Source organism: Mesoplodon bidens (genome assembly GCF_964165515.1).
Source record: "Mesoplodon bidens genome assembly, chromosome: 8".
NCBI classification, from domain to species: domain Eukaryota; kingdom Metazoa; phylum Chordata; class Mammalia; order Artiodactyla; family Ziphiidae; genus Mesoplodon; species Mesoplodon bidens.
The window spans coordinates 54,629,920-54,653,971 of NC_138165.1; the positions used below are offsets into that span (position 1 = coordinate 54,629,920).

Sequence of the window (24,052 nt, forward strand, 5' to 3'; positions counted from 1 at the left end):
GGAGGGAGGGGTACGGATGCGGGGCAAGCCTGTGGCGGCAGAGGCCAGCATTACATTGTACCAGCCTGAGGCGTGCCGTGCGTTCTCCTGGGGAAGATGTGTCTGGATCACGGGACCCTGGCAGTGGCAGGCTGCACAGGGTCCCAGGAATGGAGGTGTGGATAGTGACCTGTGCTTGCACACAGGCTTCTTGGTGGCTGCAATAGCAGCCTGAGCGTCTCATGCCTGTCTCTGGGGTCCACGCTGATAGCCGTGGCTCACGCCTGTCTCTGAAGCTCCTTTAAGCGGCGCTCTTAATCCCCTCTCTTCGTGCACCAGGAAACAAAGAGGCAAGAAAAAGTCTCTTGCCTCTTCGGCAGGTCCAGACCTTTTCCCAGACTCCCTCCCGGCTAGCTGTGGTTCTTTAGTCCCCCTCAGGCTGTGTTCACGCCGCCAGTCCTCTCCCTGGGATCCGACCTCCGAAGCCCGAGCCCGACCTGGTGCGTGAGCAGACAAGCCTGTCAGGATGGTGAATGCTGGTCGGCACTCATCCTCTTTGCGGGAATCTCTCCGCTTTGCCCTCCACACCCCTGTTGCTGCGTTCTCCTCCGTGACTCTGAAGCTTCCCCCCTGCCACCTCCAGTCTCCGCCAGTGAAGGGGCTTCTAGTGTGTGGAAACCTTTCGTCTTTCACAGTTCCCTCCCCAAGGTGCAGGTCTCATCCTTATTCTTTTGTCTCTGTTTTTCCTTTTTTCTTTTGCCCTACACAGGTATGTGGGGAGTTTCTTACCTTTGGGGAGGCCTGAGAACTTCTGCCAGTGTTCAGTAGGTGTTCTGTAGGAGCTGTTCCCCGTGTAGAAGTATTTCTGATGTATTTGTGGGGAGGAAGGTGATCTCCACATTTTAGTCGTCTGCCATCCTGAAGGTCTCTCAGTACTAGCTTTGATCTTCTTCCTTAGGGATGTAAGCGAAACTTCCTGCACATTCTCATAAGCTTCTTGTTTTAATTACAGTGTATAATATTGTGTTTCATACAATAGGAAGACATTTAAAGTAAGATTAGTTTGGCTATCTCAGAAGTGTAGCTTGAAGCATTAAATAGGATAAATGGAAAATACACATAGACATAACATATTTAGCTTCTGATTCAAGGAACTCAATCCAGTGTATGTATTTTAAAATAATCACCTTGAAATACTGAAAATTCATTTATTTTAATCCTATAATCAATGCTTTTAGAAACAGACCTTGAAATTGAATATTAAGGTGAAAAATAAATAGGTGGGTTGTAGCAAAATATTCTTAACTGCTATTTCCTAGAGAGATCATATAAAACTGTCCTCAAAATTGCAACTATGCAAACTCCCTTTAAAGGCTGGAGCTTGCTTAGCAAGTTGATAACATAGGCTCATTAGGTAAATCCCCTTAAGTATGTCTTACTCCTGAAAAAAAAAAAGTTGTTTTGAATCATGATGATTTTGTGTATGTGTCTATATACATGTGCATATATGTTGAGGATGGATGGTTTGCATATTTTCCCAAGGGACTTTCTTCTGGGATTTTCTCAAGGAATTATTCTATATCTATAGGTCAATGCAGGTGAACATTTGGACATTCATAGAAAACAAATCAACTGTCAAATATTTAGTTTTCAACCTTAATTGTATTATCATTGCTGTTGGAAAGAAATCCTTTCACAGATTTCTAGTTGATTTCCTTTTCAATTTTCTACTCATTCTAAATCTTTACTCCTCTTTCCAAGTCTACCTTCTTCAAATTACAAAAACTAATCTTGCTTTTAAGTTCTTTGAGGAATCACAACCAGGTAAGAATACCTTAACCTTCCCTACCAGCTAATGATTTATCTGTCTCATTTTTCTATCCTTTCTTCCTCAGGGCAAGTGCTCCTACTATTGTTTAGGTTTTAATTCCAGCCTTGTGAGCTCTTGGGAAACTGCTGCACTTTCCTATCCTTTTGGAGCCTCCAGTCTCTCTTCCTTCAATGGCACCTTTCCCTCAGCCTACAAGTCTACCCCATCTTATAAGAATTTATCATACTTGAACTTGGTCACTGGTGACCCCCTTCCTCAATCCATTCTTAAATTTTTTCATGATTTTAGTGCATCCTCTTTCCCCTTGACCTTATTCTCTTGTATCTCTGGCTAAACTTTCTGTCTCCTCTCTCTCCTTGCCTGACCTACTCTTTGCTGCCTTTCTCTCCCTGTCTCTGTCTCTGTCTTTCCCTCTTCCCCCACCTCACTTTAATTAGATCTAAATCTATTCCTATGCTTTTTACTGTCTTCTCACAGCTCCAGTTCTTTTCTTTGTTTTCAGTTTTGACCTTTCTCCTGAATTTCAGTCTTCAATGTGTCACTGTCTATTGCATATTTATTCTTGGAAGTCTCCCAAGCACCTCATAGTCAGTATATTAAAAAAAAAAAACTGTTGCAAAGTCATACTTTTGAGGTCAGAGATCTGAGTTTAAGATCCTGACATTTATTGAGATGGTAGAAAGATATCTGACTTGTTTCCTTATCAAATAGTCTTGAAACTCCACTTCACCAGCACATGTATCTGCACAACTACTCCCTTTCACCCGCGTTATTGCAATAACATCCTAGTTGACCTCCCTACTTCTACCTTCACTTCACTGCACTCTATTTTCAACACAGTATCCTTTAAAAAAGAAAGTCAGTTAGATTGTGTCTCTGTACTCAGAACATTCCAATGGTTTCCCATCTTGATTTTTAGTAAAACTAGAAGTCTTCATCCGCCAACCTCTGCCCCATATTCCTTGATTCCCTGACCTCAATTCTTCCACTTTCACGTTTTCTCCAGCCACTCAGACTTCCTTAGTGTTCCTTAAATTTGCTGGGCTCCCTCTTGCCACAGGTTCTTTCTTTTTAAATTAATTTTTATTGGAGTATATTTGATTTACAATGTTGTGTTAGTTTCAGGTGTACAGCAAAGTGAATCAGTTATACATATACATTTATCCACTATTTTTTTAGATTATTTTCCCATATAGGCCATTATAGAGTACTGAGTAGAGTTCCTTGTGCTATACAGTAGGTCCTTTTAGTTATCTATTTTATATATACTAGTGTATATATGTCAATCCCAATCTCCCAATTTATCCCCCCCCCACTTTCCCCCTTGGTAGCCATAAGTTTGTTTTCTACACCTGTGACTCTGTTTCTGTTTTGTAAGTAAGTTCACTTATACCATTTTTTTAGATTCCACATATAAGTGATATCATATTATATTTGTTTTTCTCTGTCTGACTGACTTCACTCAGTGTGATAATCTCTAGGTCCCTCCATGTTGTTGCAAATGGCATTATTTCATTCCTTTTTGTGGCTGAGAAATATTCCATTGTATAAATGATGGAGAGGGTGTGGAGAAAAGGGAACCCTCCTACATTGGTGGGAATGTAAATTGGTGCAGCCACTGTGGAGAATAGTATGGAGTTTCCTTAAAAAATTAAAAATAGGGCTTCCCTGGTGGCGCAGTGGTTGAGAGTCCGCCTGCCGATGCAGGGGACACGGGTTCGTGCCCCGGTCTGGGAAGATCCCACATGCCGCAGAGCGGCTAGGCCCGTGAGCCATGGCTGCTGAGCCTGCGCATCCGGAGCCTGTGCTCTGCAAGGGGAGAGGCCACAACAGTGAGAGGCCCGCCTACCGCAAAAAAAAAAAAAAAAAAAAAAAAAAAATTAAAAATAGAGCTACCATATGATCCAGCAATCCTACTCCTGGGCATATATCCAGAGAAAACCATAATTTGAAAAGATACATGCACCCCAATGTCCATTGAAGCACCAGTTACAATAGCCTGGACATGGAAGCAACCTAAATGGATTGACAGATAAATGGTAAAGAAGATGTGGTACATATATAAAATGGAATATTTCCAGAGGTTCTTAACACATGACCTTTTATTCAAATGGATGTCACTCTCATCTTCTATAAGGCTTTATTAAATGTTACATTCTCTGTGACACGTTCTCTGACCACCTTGTTTAAAATTGTATGTCCACCCCTCGACCCTGGTCTCCAGCCCTTAATCCCTATCTCTGTTTTATTTTTCGCCATAGTGTTTATCTTCTAATAGACTTTGCAATTAACTCGTGTTTATTTTGTTTCTATCCTCCACTGTAATGTAAGCTCTATGATGGCAGGGGATTCTGCTTTGTTTTCCTCACTATTGTATCCTCAGTCCCTAGAACATAGTAGAAGCTCAGTGATATTTGTTGAATAAATAAATGAACAAATTAAGATATCAGGGGTGGAACTGCTTTTTGAGCTGCAGAGCACTATAAAAATACTAATTATTCCTTCTATTATTATTCCACTGCCCCCATGACAAGGGTCACATACACATTTACACTCACATGTACAATATCTTCTCTTTCTTTTCCCCATCTCTATGTCCTATCTTGGTTTTGAGACACCATCTAATCAATTTTTGAGGATATTTACTTGGAGGCATATTTGAGTCTTTCAACTATTTAGTCACTAATTCCTAACTCTTATATTAGATCATTTGGAGAACAGTCTCCATTTTAGTCCCCACTACTTTACCCCAATCATCTTAAACTTTTTTCTAGACAATTGCAGTAGTCTCCTCACAGGTGACTTTGCAGTTTATTTTAACATGAATACCATTTCTTAAGTAATTTTCCATGGCCTCAAATTATCTATAAAATGCTTCCTGTGGTGCTCAAGGTTCTTCATTACTAACCCTGACCTTTGTTTTTGTTTTTGTTTTTTTTCCTTTTGGCTGCGTTGGGTCTTTGTTGCTGCACGTGGGCTTTCTCTAGCTGCAGAGAGCAGGGGTTACTCTTCGTTGCCATGCGTGGGCTTCTCAGTGCGGCAGCTTCTCTTGTTGCGGAGCATGGGGGCTAGGTGTGCAGTCTTCAGTAGTTGTGACTTGTGGACTCTGGAGCGCAGGTTCAGTAGATGTGGCACACGGGCTTAGTTGCTCCGTGGCATGGGGGATCTTCCTGGACCAGGGCTCTAAACCATGTCCTCTGCATTGGCAGGCGGATTCTTAACCACTGCGCCACTAGGGAAGTCCCTGACCTATGTTTTTGAGACACTATTTTTCAGCACTATAAATTGTTCTGTTGGCCCTTTTTATTTCTTTATACTTCAACAAATATTTGTTGATTATTTACTGAGACAGACACTATACAGTGGCATTTAGCAAGGCACCATCTATTTTCCCCTTTCCTTATAGCAATTGGTTATAGTTTGGGAGGAATGAAGGAAGAGAAAACCCAGCATCTCAAAATCATAGATCAAATGTAAACTAGCTATAGGTACAATGAGCAGTCATTCTGATTTTTCTGGAATAGACTTGGTTTATACTTGTTGCCCCAGTGTAATTATTAATGTCTTCCTTCACCCTCAGAACTCTCCCCGTTTGGTAATAAATCATATAGTCTCTGTCTATAAGCAAAAATAATTGAAATTTTTTCATGTGCTCTTTCCCTACATTAACTACAAAGGTTACGTGACTGTCTAAAGCAAAATTTAAGTCCCTTTCCTCTAACACCAGGACATACTTATAAATATCACACATACTGTTTGGTGGAGAAAAACCTAGATGGATCTTATAACCTGAATGTCATTTCAACTTTAGTATAAAACATTTGTCTCAAATGCATTTTAATAATTACTGCCTTAAAAATTTTATTACTCTACCTCTTGTCTGAAATGTCCTATATTTACTCTCCATGTATCCATAGCCTACCCACGTTTAAAATCATACTTATATCCCCAGACTTTTATTTGTATTGGTATCCATCTGTCTCTACCTGTGATCTCTCCTTTTAGCAGTTATTTTCTAAATCAATTATTTGGCAACTTTTGGTATACAATGTACTTTTTTTTCCCTTCAGGATCTGTTGGTGTAAGTAGTCTGATTGAATCTTTCAAGACAAAGACTGAGACTTATACATCTTTGATTCTATAGCACCAACTCTAAGGCCAAATTCAGAGTATGCACAAACAACCTAATGTGAAAAAAAACAATAATTATGATAGCAGTAGTAACGATTGTGGTATTGACAGTGTATAATAAGGTAAAATATATGAATTTTCAGAAAATATCATAGTGTGAGAGTAGGAAGAGTTAATTATAGATTAAAGATGTGTGTTTGTGTGTGTGTGTGTGTCTGTGGATGTGTTTGTGTGTTTGTAAAGTATGTTTGTTTTAAGTTATTTTGGGGTCAGGGGAAGAGGTTGAGGGAGAGAAAGGAGAGACATACTATATCTTATCAAATGATTAAGTGGAAGATGTGCCATCATTTTGTAGATTGCTAGGGGAAAAAGGTCAATTAAGCTATGGTGTAATGCTTTTGTACCACTTAGAATATGCATTTGGTATATATTGAAAGTCATATTTACTGATGGATTTCTTTGATGTTGGATCATTCCTGTATATACATAACAAAGAATAAGTGGTATCAACTGTCTAACTCTCCTAACACTCCTTCACTCTCCGAGGTCATCAATTGTAAGAAACATTTCTATTTCAGACATGTTTTAAAATACTTTTTAAAAAGAAATATTTGTTGAATGGACTTATAGGGCATAAGTAAGAATATTGCAAAAAACCACATCTGATGAGTTTACTAGGACCTGAGGAAAGGCAACAGATCCTAAATATTCTGAAACAGTGGAAGGAAAATAATGGACTTTTTGAATATAGTCAAATGTAGAAACCTGAGTTAGAACAAAACTTTATGGGATTTTACTATCACCCTCACTGTCTAGTAGCAGAAACTGTCGATTGGAAAGTTGTAGTGAAAAAGGGAAAAATATATTATGATATTGGGTATCTAACAGATGTAAAGGCATGAAGCTCTAGCATAAGGTTGGATAGTTAAGAACTAAATACTAAGAGATGGAGTTTACGTACAAGGTTTAATTTTTATTGCTGATTTTTCATTGTCTTGGAGCAGAGGAGGAAACTAAAATTTTTCTGCTCAAGAACTTCTGCTTTGGATCAACATCTTCTATAAAACCTGCTTGCTGGGATAGCTATATGCCTTATCTGATATGAGGAAACCTCTAGTCCTAAACACAAATAGAATTCTTAACTATTTTCAGGATAGATTGTGTGAGACCACAACGAAGTTAAGTCTATCAGAATTGAGTGCTTGAGCTGAGTGGATAAAAATAAGAAAAATAATTGGTTTAGCTTTGTTGCCGAACAGAAAATGTGGCCCACATTCATAGACATTTTATACATTGCCTTCTCACATTTCATCTTTGTACTGCTCTTGTGTTCATGTTCAGATCATTCATATTTTATTTTGAAACATTTTCATTTTCAGATCAGCAGTTGTGTGATCCTGGTGAATTTCTTTGCCACGATCACGTGACTTGTGTCTCCCAGACCTGGCTGTGTGATGGGGACCCTGACTGCCCTGATGATTCAGACGAATCGTTAGATACCTGTGAGTAGAAAGGTTCTCATGCTGTTCGGATTTACCTTACATGTGAAACTAAATGTCAGCTGTTTTCACAGATGAGTGCTGTTTCCGTTTATTCTTTTTTTCCCAAATAACCTAAAAACTTAAAACCTTTTGTTTGCGTGTCCTTTAAAATGACTATGTGAATGAGAGCATAAAACGCAGTTTTGTCGTGTGAATTAACTTATGAAGGGAAGAAAATGCAAGGTTATTTCAATGTGATTGTGTTACTCCTAGAAAAAAAATTTACTTGAAGAGAAAAAAATCCTTGAAAACACAGCACTAAGAGGGAATAAGGTCCTCTCCAATAATTTATCTCACACGTTTTGAGACAGAGGAGCATATAGAAGGAATAATGAACTAATCAATCTTTAGCTCCAATATTATTTCTCTTAATATCTAGGGCACTACACAAATTATTGAACATGTTTTCTTTTGCACCTGAAAGATAGAAACTACATTTATCCATCCATGCAGTGAGGATCTTTGACTTTTTAATATCAGATTCAGAACTCTTAATACACATGAGTCTTAATTGTAATTGTACCACTGCGTCTAACTTGGGAGTCCATTAAGGGTTTTGCCCATGTGAAAAATACCACTAAATCAAAATTGTAAATAATAACAGGACAACAGCTAAATCTGCTGCACTTTCTTTTAAATACCTACTGTTGTAAGGAGTGTGAAGAGTTACCTAAATTTTCATATTGATATTTTCTAGCACAGCTAATATCAGTTTTTACTCCCCACGCAAACATGTATGTCAGCTTCTCAGGATCATCCCCAAAGCAACTACATAGTTCCGTGAAGTCAACATGAAAAAAGAAAAATCCACCACTCTTATTGCTTGATATTGTAGAGATAATAATTATTGGTTCCATTTTCCACTTTTATCTACTTGTTTATAAATCTTATAGATGGAACCAATATAAGTTTTGATGAAAATCTTGGTGATGGGAAGCAGAAGCAATGCTTATTCACTTTCTTCATGTTTGCTAGTGTTTTTAAGTTTCTCAACATATGGGTACTTGAATATTTGCATTAATTGCCTTTCTTCAATTTGGACAGATCACTTTTTCGATAGTAAGAGGTTGTAGTTGTTTACTACATTTCTGATTTTCACCAATTTCATCAGTTTAATTCTGAAAACCTTTACAAGACCCCTATAGCATAGCTAAGGTTCTAGGCATGATAAGAGGAAAAAGTATATTAATAGGAAAATACTCTAGTGGATAAATAAATCTGATAAATCCATACAAAGGAATATTATTTAACAATAAAAAAAAGACTGAAGTACTTATACATGCTACATGGATAAATCTTGAAAATATTATGTGAAGGAAAAGAAGCCAGGCACAAGAGACCACATATTTTATGATTCCATTCATATGAAATATCCCAATAGGCAAATCTATAGAGATAGAAAGTAGATAAGTGGTTGCCAGTGGCCAGTGGGGTGGAGGGGAATGAGGAATGTCTGCTAATGAGTATGGGGTCTCTTTGGAGGTGATGAAGTGTTCTAAAATTAGATTGCAGTGATGGTTGCACAACTTTGTTAATGTATTTAAATACATTGAACTGTGCATATTAAATGGGTGAATTGTATGTGAGGTGAATTATGCCTTAACAAAGTTGTTTAAAAATGGAAAATAAGGAGAAGAATCTCAAAATTATGCATATGGATGCAGATGGTATAGTAATGTGAAAAGACAACAATAACAAAATACCCCGCCCATGAAATATACAAGTAGTTGGACTACATTTCATCTGTATAAGTAGTGGGACTTAACAGTGTTTAAGCCTTCCCCTATTTAAGTGCCATAGAAGAGTTTTCTTCTCGTTAGATGCAAGGGATGATCGCCATGGCATAATAGGACTAAAAAGATAAATTTTTGAGTTTTGTAGTCTTGCATTTTTGCCCTGATCCTACTATCAAATTCCTGATGGGAAACATGACAGAGACATGAGAGAGATTTGCAGAATCCATACGTAGGAGGGCAGGTTGAAGGAGGAATGCCCTGGAACTTGTACCTGGCACAGTGCAAAAGTGATTGAGAAGAAAAGGCTGTGTGGTCTGTCTAGGCAGGAGTTCCCTTCATGCTTTTGAATAATAGAGAATAGTAATGCTCCCTGTGTACTCAGGAGGGGGATTAGTGGGAGAATCAAGCTGGAGAGGATCTGTGGTACAGAGGAGACACAAGGACCTTGGTGGTCAAAACTCAAACCCAAAGAGGAAAGAGACCCCAAAGTGAATGCCAAAGTGGGTGGATGACAGTATTCCACTCCCCCTCCCATGCCGGCTCTGTGCTTCTAGGAACATGGCAGATACCAAGCAGGGCCACACCAGTCAGCTAGACTTGTGTTTGCTGGCCAGCATCTGCCCTGATTGATTGAGTTTCTGTTCTTAATGGTCAGTGTCTCGACCACAATGTTTGAAAATATTTTGGTTATCCATCTTGCCCAGAAGGTAGACACCACCTTGTGTTCGGGGGAAAAAGGTAGGTCCTTCAATTCACAGAGATTAGGGGCTTTAGCAGACTGAAGCTTCAAATTAGGAGTTACATGTGGGTTAATTGAAATAGAGATAGATTTTCTTCTTATCTAGTTTTTAAAATGAAGCCCATACCTTCTCAAGATATTTTTGGCAGTTTTAAAGTATATAGTTATTTTCCTCGATAAAATTTGGTGAGTTCAGTTTTAAAATGTTTTCCCATTTTGGCCATTCTTATTCTACTCTTGGGCATCAAAATTGCTGAATATCCTCAAGAGCAACACTAAAAAAAATTCGTATATCAACGTAGCAACATAACAAAGAAAGAAAAATACTCATTTTTTTTAACCTGGGTGTTTAATCTGAGTAACATATTTGGATCCACATTTAATTAGCCTGTTTCAGATAAGTTAGTACTAACTAAAATCTGGACAAGCATAGAGAAAAAGCTTTATGGAAAAATCAGACTTTTTCAAATTTAAATTTCTCAATCCAGATGTTCACAGTTACCATTTTCCTTAATCATAATGCTTTGTAATGTGTTGTTTTATAACATTCATATGCAGTCATCACTGATCTACATAAAATAATTGCATAATTTTATAATTATATGAATGTATATACATTCAATGTGAAAGATAAATACTAGAAATCAAAAACCTTGAAGATTGATTCTTAAGAAGGATAATTTTGTGCTCAGTGTATGAACAAAAGTATGTTACCATATTTGACCTGAAGACAAAGTATGTTGTATCTACAAAATATTAGATGAAAACCACTGATGCAATGCACTTATTTTTCCTAAATCCACTTAGCCTCTAAAATGATAAGAGGACCAATATAGCATAGAATTTATTATGACATTGTGAAAGCTCTGCCATGACAAAATTCTAACGGGAAAAAAAGTGGATATTGTCGAGGAGGAGGAAAAGCTTTACTTATGAGAGGCTGATGACCAAAATGCTTTAGAAGATAAACATGCCTACAGAAAAACAAAGGAAGTGAAAATCAAATGAAATTGAGGTATTTGGGGATCTGAGAGGTTAACAAGCACATATTTTCTTTCTCTTCTGTGTTTGTTTAGGCCCAGGTTTTAGGGGTATTTTCTACTATTTATGGGGCAGAAGTGAGATTTCACTAACAGCAATCCAAGGCCAAGGAAACCCCTCTTGAATGGGGTTGATTTACCACCAAGCTGACTGCATGTTGGGATTAGTTTTCTAAAATATGAAATTAGAGAAATTTAATAATTTATGTCCTTACCGTTGAATATGAGAAATGGTTCTTTAGCCTTATATTACAAATGAAAATCTTTATTTTGCTACATTATTTGAAGGAATTTGTTAAGTGTCTAAATGGCTAACCATCTTTTAGGTCCTATGAGGCAATGAGAAGAGAAAATCAGGAAAAATCACCCTCTTTCTACTCAGTGCTTTCAATACAGTTGTAAGTCTAGCATTTTGTATGATGAGAATTAAAGTGAATAGTAGAAATATTATTTGTGGCATGAAAACTTGGTACCCCCTGTGACAGGGACGTCTTCCTGAAAGGTGCTTTTATTCCAAGGTATTCAATACATAATTCCTTCTAGGATTTTCTGTTGAATGCTTAATGATACTTCCTTTCCAACACTCAATTTCAGCAGATGTGTGATATTTTTTGGCAATCTGATATTTATATACTTAAAATTAGATTCCTCCTTTTAAGTCAGGAAGGTATTTGTTCTGCTCTTTCCCCTTCTTCCTTATTGCCTTCCACTACCCCCCTTCAGAAAATCATGTAGAGAGTCCTTCTGCTATAGATCATGTTGTGGATATGATGACTCTTTGACTAACCGGGGAGTATAAAAATGACATTATAGGAGGGTAAGGTTTGCAACCTGGATACAGTTAAGTCCCCTACATGGAAACCTTCAAGTTGTGAACTTTCAAAGATGAGGATGTGCATTCACATGGCCGATCATGGTAAGTTAGTTCACGTGTTTGGCATACATTGTCACGTGAGTGCATCCTCTACAAGTGGTTGTGCTTTTGTGTACTGTACAGTACTGTATAGAGTACAGTAGTACAGTATCTTTGTTTCAAGTCCAGGATGTCCAGAAGCAAGCGTAAAAGCAGTGGTAATGTAGCTGGTACTGCTAAGAAACACCAAGAGAGACTGGAGGAAGAAGTAACTGAAGAACCAAAGAGATTCACGACACAGGAAATGACAAGGGGATTTTCTTTATTCGAGAAGGCACTGTTAGTTTTTGAGGCAAAGGACCAGAATGTAGAACAGTACACGAAGGTTACAACAGCCGTTCAGGATGCAATCCAGTGCAACCATGTCATCTATGAAGAGAAAAAAAGAGCTACTACCCAGACATCCCTGGATTGTTTTTTCAAAAGGGTAGATAGAATTGAATCCAGCAAGGAGCCAGAACCTGTGCCATCAATGTCAGGCATGAGGGAAATTGCAGCTTGCCCTCCATCTCCTATTGCTGTTGACCCTTCAGCTCTACCCTCTCCCACCTCCTCTCCCTCCTCCAGTCAGTAACTCTTCTTGCCTGTTCACTCGATGCCAGCCCCTGGATGACAGCTCTTGTACTGTATACTACTGTGCTTTTCAAGGTATTGTATTGTAAGATTAAAAATGTTTTCTTTATTTTTTGCATATTATTTGTGTGAAAAATATTATAAACCTATTACAGTACAGTATTATATAGCCAATTGTGTTAGTTGGGTACCTAGGCTAACTTCGTTGGACTTAACAAACAAATTGGACTTACCAATGCACTCTCGGAATGGAACTTGTCCGTATGCAGGGGACTTACTGTAGTTGTTATAATAATTTTCATATTGACTCTACTCTGTCCTGTCCTTCTGCAAGGATCAGCAAACTTTTCCTGTAAAAGACCATACAGTACATATTTTAGGATTCCTGAGCTTGTGTCATCTCTGTTGCATATTCTTCTTTGTTTTTATTTGTTTGTAAAACAGTTAAAATGGAACAACAAGCCAACAAACATCCTTAGTTTACACTCTATACAAAAACAGTCCACAGACTGGGCTTGTCTTGCAGGCTGTAGTTTGCCAAACCCTACTGCAGTGTCCTAGCTAGGCCGTGTCCGCTGTACGGCTGCAGAGGTGGGGCCGTGCCCGGGTACTGCAGCCACAGGAAGCAGCATAACTGGGCAAAGTGGAAGAATGGGGCATAGAGCTGTGTGTGTACCCACTCCCACACGGTGCCAGACTCGGGCAAAATGGCATTCTCTGCAAAAGCTGGCTTCATTCTTCTATTTTTGCACATCTCCTTACATGTTAAGATTGCATTTGAGCATAAGGGACAGACACAGGAGCTCAAAGAAATAAGGGTTTACTTTTCTCATATAAAAAGGTGCAAAAGTGGACAATCCAGGATTGATATGACAGCTCCAGAATGACACCAGGCTTCCTCTACCTTTATGCTCTGCCACTCTTAGCATAGAGGTGTCAGTCTTTTAGCCACAGTAGGGCTTTTCCACCTTCCCCAGTAGATAATTCCATTTCGGCCAGAGAGAAGGGAAAGAAAAAAAGAAACAGTAAGTGCCAGCTGAGTCTATCTGTTTGTCAGGAGAAAAGTAACTTTTACGGAAAGCAAACTCAGTAGATTTCTTGCTTAGATATCCTTCGCCAGAACTGATCACCTAAGGTATGGGGCAATGAGTATTTCCACAGGGCTTTCGAAAATAAGATCTGTGGTTCTGCTAGTAAAGAAAAAGGGGAGACTAGATATTGGGCGAGAAGAGGCCCCAGGTAGCATGTGCCACAGTGTCTCTTCACTCCTTTTCCGCTCTTCGTCCACTGAGGAGAGGTGGCAGGCACAGTGCATGATCAGGGCTTCTGAATCCCAGATGCTTGACACCAAAGCCAGTTCCTCCAGATGAATATCTTTGCTCTTGTGCAACAAACTTAGTCATTCCAGGTCTCCATTACCTTATCTGTACAATGGGCATGATAGTACCTACCTCACAGTAAAGTGCTTAGAATAGTGCCTGTTCCAGAGTAAGAGCCCCTCTCCACCCAACACCCCCTCCCTGTATTCCATATGCCAGAGCTCTGACCAAGCACCTTACCCTGAGGGTCTTTTGATAGAGCATGCTAATTACCCCCTCTCCCATTCTTATTGAAGGTTGGCTTTATTCTCTAATGTTGTGGCTAGCAATAGGGTTAATTTACCACGTACACTAATTCAAGAGAAGTTATTAACAGTTTTTAATAATTAAGTATATTAAAAGTATATTACACTCAAGCATTAAGACAAATAAGGTGTAGACATTATTTGGGGACAGGTGGCTTTTCCTAAGAACTCTTCCAAAGACATCATGTTGATGAATTAGCTAAAGTTAAAATATATGGCTAAAAAACACATTAATGAATAATATTATTTAATCAACATTGCAGTCCTGAAATGTGGCTGTTATCTCATTTTAAGAAATGAGGAAACTGAGTTTACAGTTCTTCTATGCCCTCTAAGTTGGCTGTTATCGGTAAAGGCAGAGTTCGCATTTCTTTCAACTTGCCCTTCTTTTTATAAATACTCAGGAAAGGAAGAATCTAACTCCTAAAAGGAAACCTTAGGCCACCTAATTTAAAAATATGGTGACATTTGAAAAACATAGATGCTATCCCAACAGTTATATCACACTGACTTTGGAGGTAATCAGTTCTAATTGAATAATTCAGTAAACACACCATGCCTCCTGGGTAATAGGAATAGAAGCATTTGTGAAGAGTGAAAATGGCTGTAAGTTATTAGGGTTAGATATGCCTCTGCATGAATTGACCATTGCTTTGACTGCATTTCCATTGTTGTAGGATTTTAAGCTTTATTTAGATAGGAGGATATTAATGAACTCCTTATATTCATACACTGACCTTTCCCCTAGGATATAAGGTAGAAATCCTTTTACAATTTCCTTCTAAACTTTCTTTCTTTAACAGAGGTCAGAGAAATAAAACAAAAATTCAGGTGGGAGGTTATTAGCAAAGAGACACTGCTCTTTAAGAATAAATAGCAGAATAGGGCACTGAAAGTAGACTACAGGAACAATAAAATGAATGGAAATATGGTCCTTGTTTCTAAGTAATAGTGATTTAGAGGTCACTTTGCAATGAGCTAATGTATGAGAGCCACAGAGCTAAGCTTTTCGTTAGGAAGAGAAGCTGAAATGATCTTACAGATTAAAGGGAGAGCATATGAGGCCCATGAGGGCAGTTTATGTCTCTTTCAATTCTTTTTGTTTTGCTCTTCATTTTATTCTGAGGCTTCCCTCTTTTGCAATGAAGAGGCAAGAAACATTGACCCTTCTTTAATAATAAAGAGACCTCCACTTATGAGTTGATATGAAGGGGAGACAGGAAGGTGAGGAACAGTATAATTGTGAATTGAAAGGGCCTGTCTAAGGTTGGTTCATTTCCCCAGCACAGTGGGGACGGGATGGAGGGTGACATTTCCCTTCATCCTGCCCTGCAATGTGCTAACGGGTCTCTGAAAGTTTGCCTCTGCAATTTTAAGCAAGTTTGATTGGAGGCATAGGTGATAAAACTGAGTGCACCACAATTCACAGAAGTGGAGCAAGACCAGCATTGCAAAAGGCCTTGCTCTTCCTCAAGAAGTCACTGCTTTTCGGTTTTCTGATCCAAGTTCACATGTCATAGGATAAAAAGGGACTCATGTCCCTCAGCCTGGACTGGAAATTATAGGCAATGAAAACTTTGAAATGATATAAAATAAAGGGAATTAAATAAAATTATTGAATTCTAGAGACAACTCTGATAAAATCTCCTTGGCTTAAGGGATGAGGTATAGTAAACAAATGGTCTTTCAGGGCTCTGTTGGGACAAAGCTGAAGGCTGAGCAAGGAGCCTTCTGAGAAATGATTCAATCCATCATTTATCCACAACTAATCTAGCATTTGGGGTTGGGGATGAAGTCTTCTTACCTTTCATGGGGGAGCAAATTTCTTCCCAGAGGAGGTTTTATTCTTTCGAGTCAGTGAATAAAATTTACATTTGACTTTCACTCAGAAGTGCTTCTGAAATGACATATTTTGCTAAATGAAGCACTGAAGGATGTTTTGTTCTACGAACTTATTTTAATGGCATTGACTTTTTTCTCTCTCCCTTCCCCCGTATCTAATATTATTTCTTCCCTGAAAGCAGGATATAAAACCCTACTATAATATGCCTATGGAATTCTCAGTAGGACAAAAAGTATCATCCTTCTACTAATTGCTGTATTGGCCCGTTTCAGTTTTAGGCAGAATAATTAGCTTTGGGTTGAATATTTTCAATTAAAATCTCTGTAACATTAGCCTTTTTTGATTTGGGGGATGGGAGAAATTGCTAGCAAAGAGTAAAGTTCATGAGGAGATGGGTAAAAATAGGGCTTAGGTGGAAGGATACCAATTCAGTAAAGGTGGCTTATAGCAGTCTACTCATCTTGCAGGGCTTTTTTGTTTGTTTGTTTGTTTTGCTTTTCTGAAAAATGATGCCTTGGGAGGGAAAAGTTTGACCTTATTCCTTGGTCAACCAAGGATCAGATACAAAAGGGGAGAATATTTCAGCTTGCACAAATCTTTCTGGGTATTAAACAGCAAGAAAAAAAACAAACTAGTAAATACTTCTCAACAACTCTGATGGAGTTGCCAAGAGAAAAGTAATTATTAATAAACTTCTTGTCTTAGACTTCAGCATACAGTCATAAGACTAATGATTTCAATCTTTCAAAAATAGTAATTATAGAAAGGACTTATACTTGTATAGCACTTTGATAATTTCAGGACATGTACATTAGAATCAATAAATATCCTTTGACATAGTACCTATTTTTTGAGAAAAATAGGCCAGGTATTATGGCCATAAAAAAACCAAGAAATCTAAAGCACAAACAGGTTGCTTGGTCAAGAGTCTCATAGCTAATGGGTAACAAGGCTAAAATTGGAATCCAGAAATTGCATTTCCTAACTTTCTATTATAGCATCAGTTATGGGTTGAATTGCACCCCTCAAAATTCACATGTTGAAACCCTAAAATTATACCATTGCAGAATGTAATTGAACTTGTTGCTAGAGGCTCAAAAGAGGTAAATTAAGTAAAAATGAGGTCATTAGGGCTTCCCTGGTGGCGCAGTGGTTGAGAGTCCGCCTGCTGATGCAGGGGACACAGGTTCGTGCCCCAGTCCGGGAAGATCCCACATGCCGCAGAGCGGCTGGGCCTGTGAGCCATGGCCGCTGAGCCTGTACGTCCGGAGCCTGTGCTCCGCAACGGGAGAGGCCACAACAGTGAGAGGCCCGCGTACCGCAAAAAAAAAAAAAAAAAAAATGAGGTCATTAGAGTGGGTCCTTATCCCATCTGACTGGTGTTTTGCAAGAAGGGGCAATTTGGACACACTGAGGGACACTGGGGTGCTTGTGCACAGAGAGAAGGCCATAGGAAGAGGCAGTCAGAGGGTGGAGATCTGCAATCCAAGGAGGCCTTGGGGGAAACTAACCCCGGCAGCATCTTGATCTCGGACTTTTGGCCTCAGCACTGAGAGGAGATAAATTTCTGTTGTTTAAGCCACTTAGTCTATGGTATTTTGTTATGGCAGACCTAGCAGATTAATATAACATCCTACTATATGTCTATTACACTTCCATGTTTTTTATATTAATATAAAGAATACTGCAACAATTAAAAAACTCCTCCTTTTCCTTGGAGATATATACTAACTACCAGAGTACTGAAATTATAGGCTTTATTTAGAGATATGAAATGAAATCACCAGTTTCTGATGAAATACAGGGCCCATTCCTACAGCAGTGGTCCTAACCCTCTAAGAATGCCTGATTTGATCACATAGTGCAATTCTTATACAAATGAAAAAATATTGTTTTAATAAAAAATCAGTAGATAATTACTACAGATTATTTTTTTCAAATATTTATGGATGATGGGTTGCTCCAAAATTTTAAAAAAGTAGTTTTGCCTTAATCATTCCTTCTGGTGATCTAGAACACTCATTTAGTGGTGCAGTTGGTGTCCATCTCAGCAATGCTACGTATTTGCAACACAAAAGACAAACTTGGATTGATGACTTAACTAACATTATTTTCTGAGGGAAACAGTAGAAATTCATAAGTGGTGTATACTAGTCATAGTGTGCATATTAGTAATATTATATATTAGGTTGCTATAATCTATATTAGATTGTTATACTTGTTGACTTGCAATTGATAATTAGGTTAGGCAATAAAATAGATGTAATTTGATAGTTAAAATAATGCTTCTTTCTCCACATGGGACTTTGGGGAATTTTGTTACATTTTACTTCCAAATTTGCACATATTAGACAATTCAATTTTTAAAATAAATGGCATACTATATATTTTCACTTAAGGAGTAAAGAGAATTTTGTTGCCAAACTAGAATTCCCATAATGTATTGGTGCATTTTCTTTAAGAAAACTAGAATGTAATCAATCAGCAGCTATTTACTGAGGAACTACTGTGTTCAAGGTGCTTACTAAACATGGTCCTTCAACCATTTTTTCCATGACTTACCATGTGCCAGGGCTTTCACCTATGCTAATTTAGTTTCTATCCTGGTAAAATGATACTAATTTCATATTAAAGAAGATGTTTATGAGAAAGATAAGGATGACAATTACTGACACAAAATATATGGTTAATATGGACCAGATGTTGTACTATGACCCTTATGTGGATTATATCCTTTGATCCTGACAACAGCCCTGAGCGGGACATTGGGTACAGTTGTTCAGGTCATGCAAGGCATCAGGGTGACATAAATAATGCAGACTGCATGGGTATATGTATTTTCCTACAAATGGAAATAAATGATCTTTGAAAGGGAGCAGTGTTTCTAGTTTGCATGAAGGCACTCTATGAGCTAATGGTGGCCTCCGTATGATGCTAATCATGGTCAGCTTTTATAGAGGATAAAAATAAAGCATGAGAGATGTTACTTGCTAGAGGTCCTAAAGCAATTATGTGACAGAGCTACAGTTGAACACTGTACCATGCTATATAGCCTCCTAGATGAGGTAAATGAAGTTCAGAGATGTTAAATAGATCCCACTAACATTCCCCCTTAGTGAAGACCAGACTTTCATACATGCCTATCTCACATAACATTTAAGTTGGCATTTAAGTTGGCATCCTGTACATAATCCATCTATCTATCTATATATGTATCTATCAATGTATCTATGTGTCTATCAAATTTATGCATAACAAATTTTAATTGAGTGACTACTATGTAATAGGTCCTGTGATAGATGTTGGGAATGACAAGATAAATATGCTAACGATGGAAGACAGATATTGTAACAACTGAGAGAGGATTTTAATTATCTCTTTTATCCAATTCTAAAGGATATATAAATGTGTATATATTACTGTACTAATAATTTTAAAAGGTATATGGGTTAACATTTATATATGCATGTATATGAATTTTATGTGTGTGCATATACACAAATTGAATCTGGAAAAAAATAATATTCTCTTCACCATTTTTCCTCCCACAGACAAACAAAACACACATATTCACTCTAATTTAAAAACACATTGTTGGGAATTCCCTGGCAGTCCAGTGGTTAGGACTCGGCAATTTCACTGCCAAGGCCTGGGTTCTATCTCTGGTCAGGGAACTAAGGTCCCACAAGTCGCGGGGCATGCCCCGCCCAAAAAAATAAAAAATAAAAACACACTGATGAGGATAACTGAGTAGATTATGAGATTATCAGTTTTCTATTGCTGTATAATTAATCACCACAGATTTAGCATGTCAAAATAACACCCATTTCTTATCGCCCAATTCCGTAGGTCAGAAATCTAGTTAGGATCAAATGGGTTCTCTGCTTAAAGTTTCACAAGGCAGAAATCAAGGTATTCCTAAGGCTGGGCTCATATCTGGAGGGTCTGAGAAAGAATCCACTTCAAAGCTCATTTAAGTTGTTGGCTGAATTTAGTTTCTTGTGGTTGTAGGACTAGGACCACAATTTCTTGATGGTCTTCAGCCTCAACCTTTGACAACCAAGGGCCACCCACATTTCTTGAAAGGGGACCCTGTCCATTTTCAGAGCCAGCAATATGTTGAAGCTCCCTCATGATTCATGCTCTCAATCCCTGACTTCCTCCTCTGCAACCAGATGGAAAGCACCTTCTGCTTTTAAACACCTTGTGTGATTAGATTAAGAAGATGTGGATAATTTCCTTTTGCCATATAATGCAATATAATCCTGGAGTGATATCTCATCATATTCACAGGTTCCACTGACATTCAAAACAGAAGGGGTTATAAGGGAAGAGTGTCAATGAGAGTGATTCTTAGAATTCTGAGTAATACAGTGTATTCGTGGGTTAGGGCTGCCATAACAAAATACCGTAGACTTTCGGTTTAAATTTTAAAAATATATATATGTCCTCATAGTTCTGGAGGCTACAAGTTCAAGTTCAAGGTGTTGGCAACCTTGGTTTCATTCTGAGGCCTCTCTCCTTGTCTTGTAAATGGCCATCTTCCTCTCATGTTGTTACATGGTCTTCCCCCTGTGTGTGGCGGTGTCCTAATCTCTTCTTATAAAGGCACCAGTCATATTGGATTCACGCCCACCTGTATGACCAAATTTTACCCTAATTACCTCTTAAAGGTCCTGTCTCCAAACACTCTCACATTCTGAGGTACTGAGGGATGGGTGAGGACTTCAACATATAAATATGGGGAGGATGAAGTTCAGCCTATAACACACAAGATGATTTTGCTTTTCTTTTTCGATTATAGTTCACCTAATGAACCTAAATTGTTATTTGTTTAGAAAGTTGAATTACCTTCTTCCCTCCACTTCTTACTGTGAAAAATTTCAAGCTGACAGAAAAGTTAAAAGAATAGTAGAGTAAATACCTATATACCCTGGATTTATCAAACCTTAACATTTTGTGACATTTGCTTTATCTTTTTCTCTCTGTCTGAATTGTGTATAGATGTTTGGAATGTTTACACACGTACACATATATATGTTCACATATGACTTTTGCTGAACCATTTAAATAAGTTGTAGACATCATGACATTTTATCCTGAAATGATTCTAAGAACAAGACATGCACTTACATAACTATAATACCATCATCACACCCATGAAATTTGACTTTGATATAATATCCCATCCATATTCAACTTTCTCCAACTGTCCCTAAAACATCATTTGCAGTTATTTTTTGCCCAATCCAGGACCCAATCAAGAATAATGAATTGCATGGCTCTTCAGTCTTCACTAATCCAGAATATTTTCCAACTTTTCTTTTGTCTGTTATGGCATTGACATTTTCCTGTAGAATGTCACAGAATCCGAATTTTTCTATTTATGTTCTGCTGATTAGACTCAGAGTATTTTGCCAAGAATACACTATAGGTCATGACATACATTTCCAGCTGTGTTAAATCAGAAGATACGTCAGTTTGATGCAAGCTTGATAACATGGTTACCGAAATGGAATTACAACAGAATATTTGCTAGAACATAAGGTACACCTCTGAACTATACAGCTAAGAAGTTTAACATAGCAGAGTCTTTTCCAGTCTTAACTCGTCCATCAGAAAAAATACTTAGAAAAGGAGTAAACTTAAGAGCTTAAAATCATGAGATAGTCTCATGTTATTTGAACTTGAAAATAGAAATCAGCTGAAGAATGAGGCTTTAATTTTGGACTTTGTATCACTTGAGTTGTATCACTCACCCTTAAAAAAATCTAATTTTGTTTTTTCAAGTTTCTCTATGTATAGCTAAGTATGAGTGAAGCATAGAATTACTGTCACTTCCATTTAAGTAACAAATATTATAAATCCCACATTACATTGTTAGCATCCTTAAGGACAGGCATCTTTTCCACCCTTTTATATCCATACATTGTTCTGTACACAGTGAGCAGCACATATATTTTTGTCTGTCAGACATTTGAAAGGTGACTATGTAGGTAGGCAGTTTATATATAGATACACTGATTATATATTTATGATTATTTCAAAGTCAAACTTTTTCAGTTTATTTGAATAGTTACCTTATTTAGGGAATGCATGAGTAATAGAATTATATCCAATATGACTTAATAAGTTTACACCATTGCTTTATAACCTGCTTTCTTCACATAAATAAGGAAAAAGCTCCTTGAGACAGGAAAGAGTCTACCATTTACAAATTTTTTATCCAATCTTTCTTTTACTGCTGTCAACAAGGTTTTTATATTCAGTTAAGTGGTTCACCAATGAAATAATTGAATGTAGCATTTCAAAAGGGAAAGTAAAAGTGACCCCGAAGAATGTATTATCATTTAACACACACACACAAATTCCTCCCAGGGTTAGTCATTATGGAAGGCACTACACTTTGGTGTCAGTAAGAGAAAATATTTGAATCTGTTTTACAACTGCAAATGCAGGAGAAAATGTTTGCAAGTGGAGAAACTTATAATATAACCATTTATGTTATGTTTGTCACCTGTCAGGATTTCATCCCAATGGAGTAGTGATGACTCTACATTCCCACTGGAACCTTTACACATGTCATCCAAGTTTAAAAAAAAAATGGTATCTATAGTTCAGTTTGAAGTTGAGGTTATAAAAAAAGAAAGAAAAAGAAAACAATAGCACCAACACTAGTTAGAAAAAGCCCAACTATAACAGCATCCAAATTAAGGCAAAGCAGGTCAGACACATTCTGACAATGTTAAACCAAAATGCAGTTTATAAATTCAACAAGATATTAATGATTCTTTACTGCAGTGATGGGTGTGTGTTTGGAAACAGTTGACCTCTGAGGTAAGTGGATTCTTGCAGATGTGGATGTGGAATTTCTGCGCTCTGATTGGAATCAAATGAGTTTGCATTACTGCTCAACTCTTTTTCTGGTTATTTTTAAGTATTTCCTCCACTGATGAACAGGAATATAAATATATAATAAGTTTGTTTTGTTTCAAAATTTCTGGGCTTGATGCATATTTGAGAGAGTGTGAGAATTTGCTCTTCCTCAAAAATAGAACTGATTTAATAAATTAGATATAGATTAGTTCTAGGTGCAAGGAATCACAGTGATCGGATTGGCTGTCTAGGATGTACAAGAGCGAAGACTGGCTTCTGTTTAAGATTTAACCCAAGATAAATTGGATCTGGTCAAACCACCATGAGCCACAGCCTTCGTGATGGGGATTCAGAATGCCAGGTTCTTATTAAATTTTGCTTCAAGATGGATTTTTGCTCCTATTATTCTTTGCTTCATAGGAATAATATGTTGATTTACTGGGCACTTGTAGATGCTAGGAACTGAAATAGGTTCAGACTACATAATCTCCAGATGAAAAACTAAAAACTAAAAACTACAGTTCAGTGAAGTAAATCACCTGGCTTGAGGACACATAGTGAATAAATCTCAGACCTGTGACTGAAATTTACATACCCTTGACTTGCGCCCTCTTTTTCTTTTCTTTTCAATTTGCATGTGTGCCTCCCAGTAATATAGTTCTACAACCATTCTATATTTATTGCATCTCATCATTTATCAGAACACTAACAAAAATGCATAAAAAGTAGAATCTGAAAAAATAAATTTAACTAAATTTCAAAATTTTAAATAAAATATAGAGGTGTATTCCCAAACTAACTTTAACAACTGCTTCTATATTTCCTCAAAAGCTGGTGTGTACCCAGGGCACTACCTCTACATTCGGAGACCCCCTCCAACAAGCTGAAGTGGCCTAAACCCCACCCACACACCCTCACTCAGGGCCCTACCTCCAAATTTCAGAACTCCACACTCCAGAGGCCCTCCTTTAGAGGTGCTGCCTCTCCTGTTCTGCGCAGGTCCTAAACAGAGGCCCTGCACTGCACTTCAACATTGCCCTGACTAGGCAATGCCCCATGCTCAAAGTCACCCCCCACCCGCCTAGGTCCCACCCCACCTGAAACCCCGCCCCTGCCTAAGTTCCACCCCCCTGCTAAAACCCTGCCCCTATACCCAAGGCTTTTTTTTTCCCTTTCTTTTTTTCCTCTTTTATTTTATTTCATTTTATTTTTCTAAAATAATGGGT

General features: G+C 37.9%; 1 protein-coding gene across 1 annotated transcript in view; it reads left to right on the plus strand.

The window, feature by feature from the left end:
- The window catches only part of LRP1B (LDL receptor related protein 1B), a gene marked incomplete at its 3' end in the record, with an annotated part of 2,330,707 nt that overhangs the window by 831,902 nt on the left and 1,474,753 nt on the right, over positions 1–24,052 (plus strand). The window contains exon 23 of the mRNA XM_081243013.1: positions 7,321–7,443. Coding sequence (XP_081099139.1) covers positions 7,321–7,443 — 123 coding nt within the window. The remainder of the gene's footprint in view (positions 1–7,320; positions 7,444–24,052) is intronic.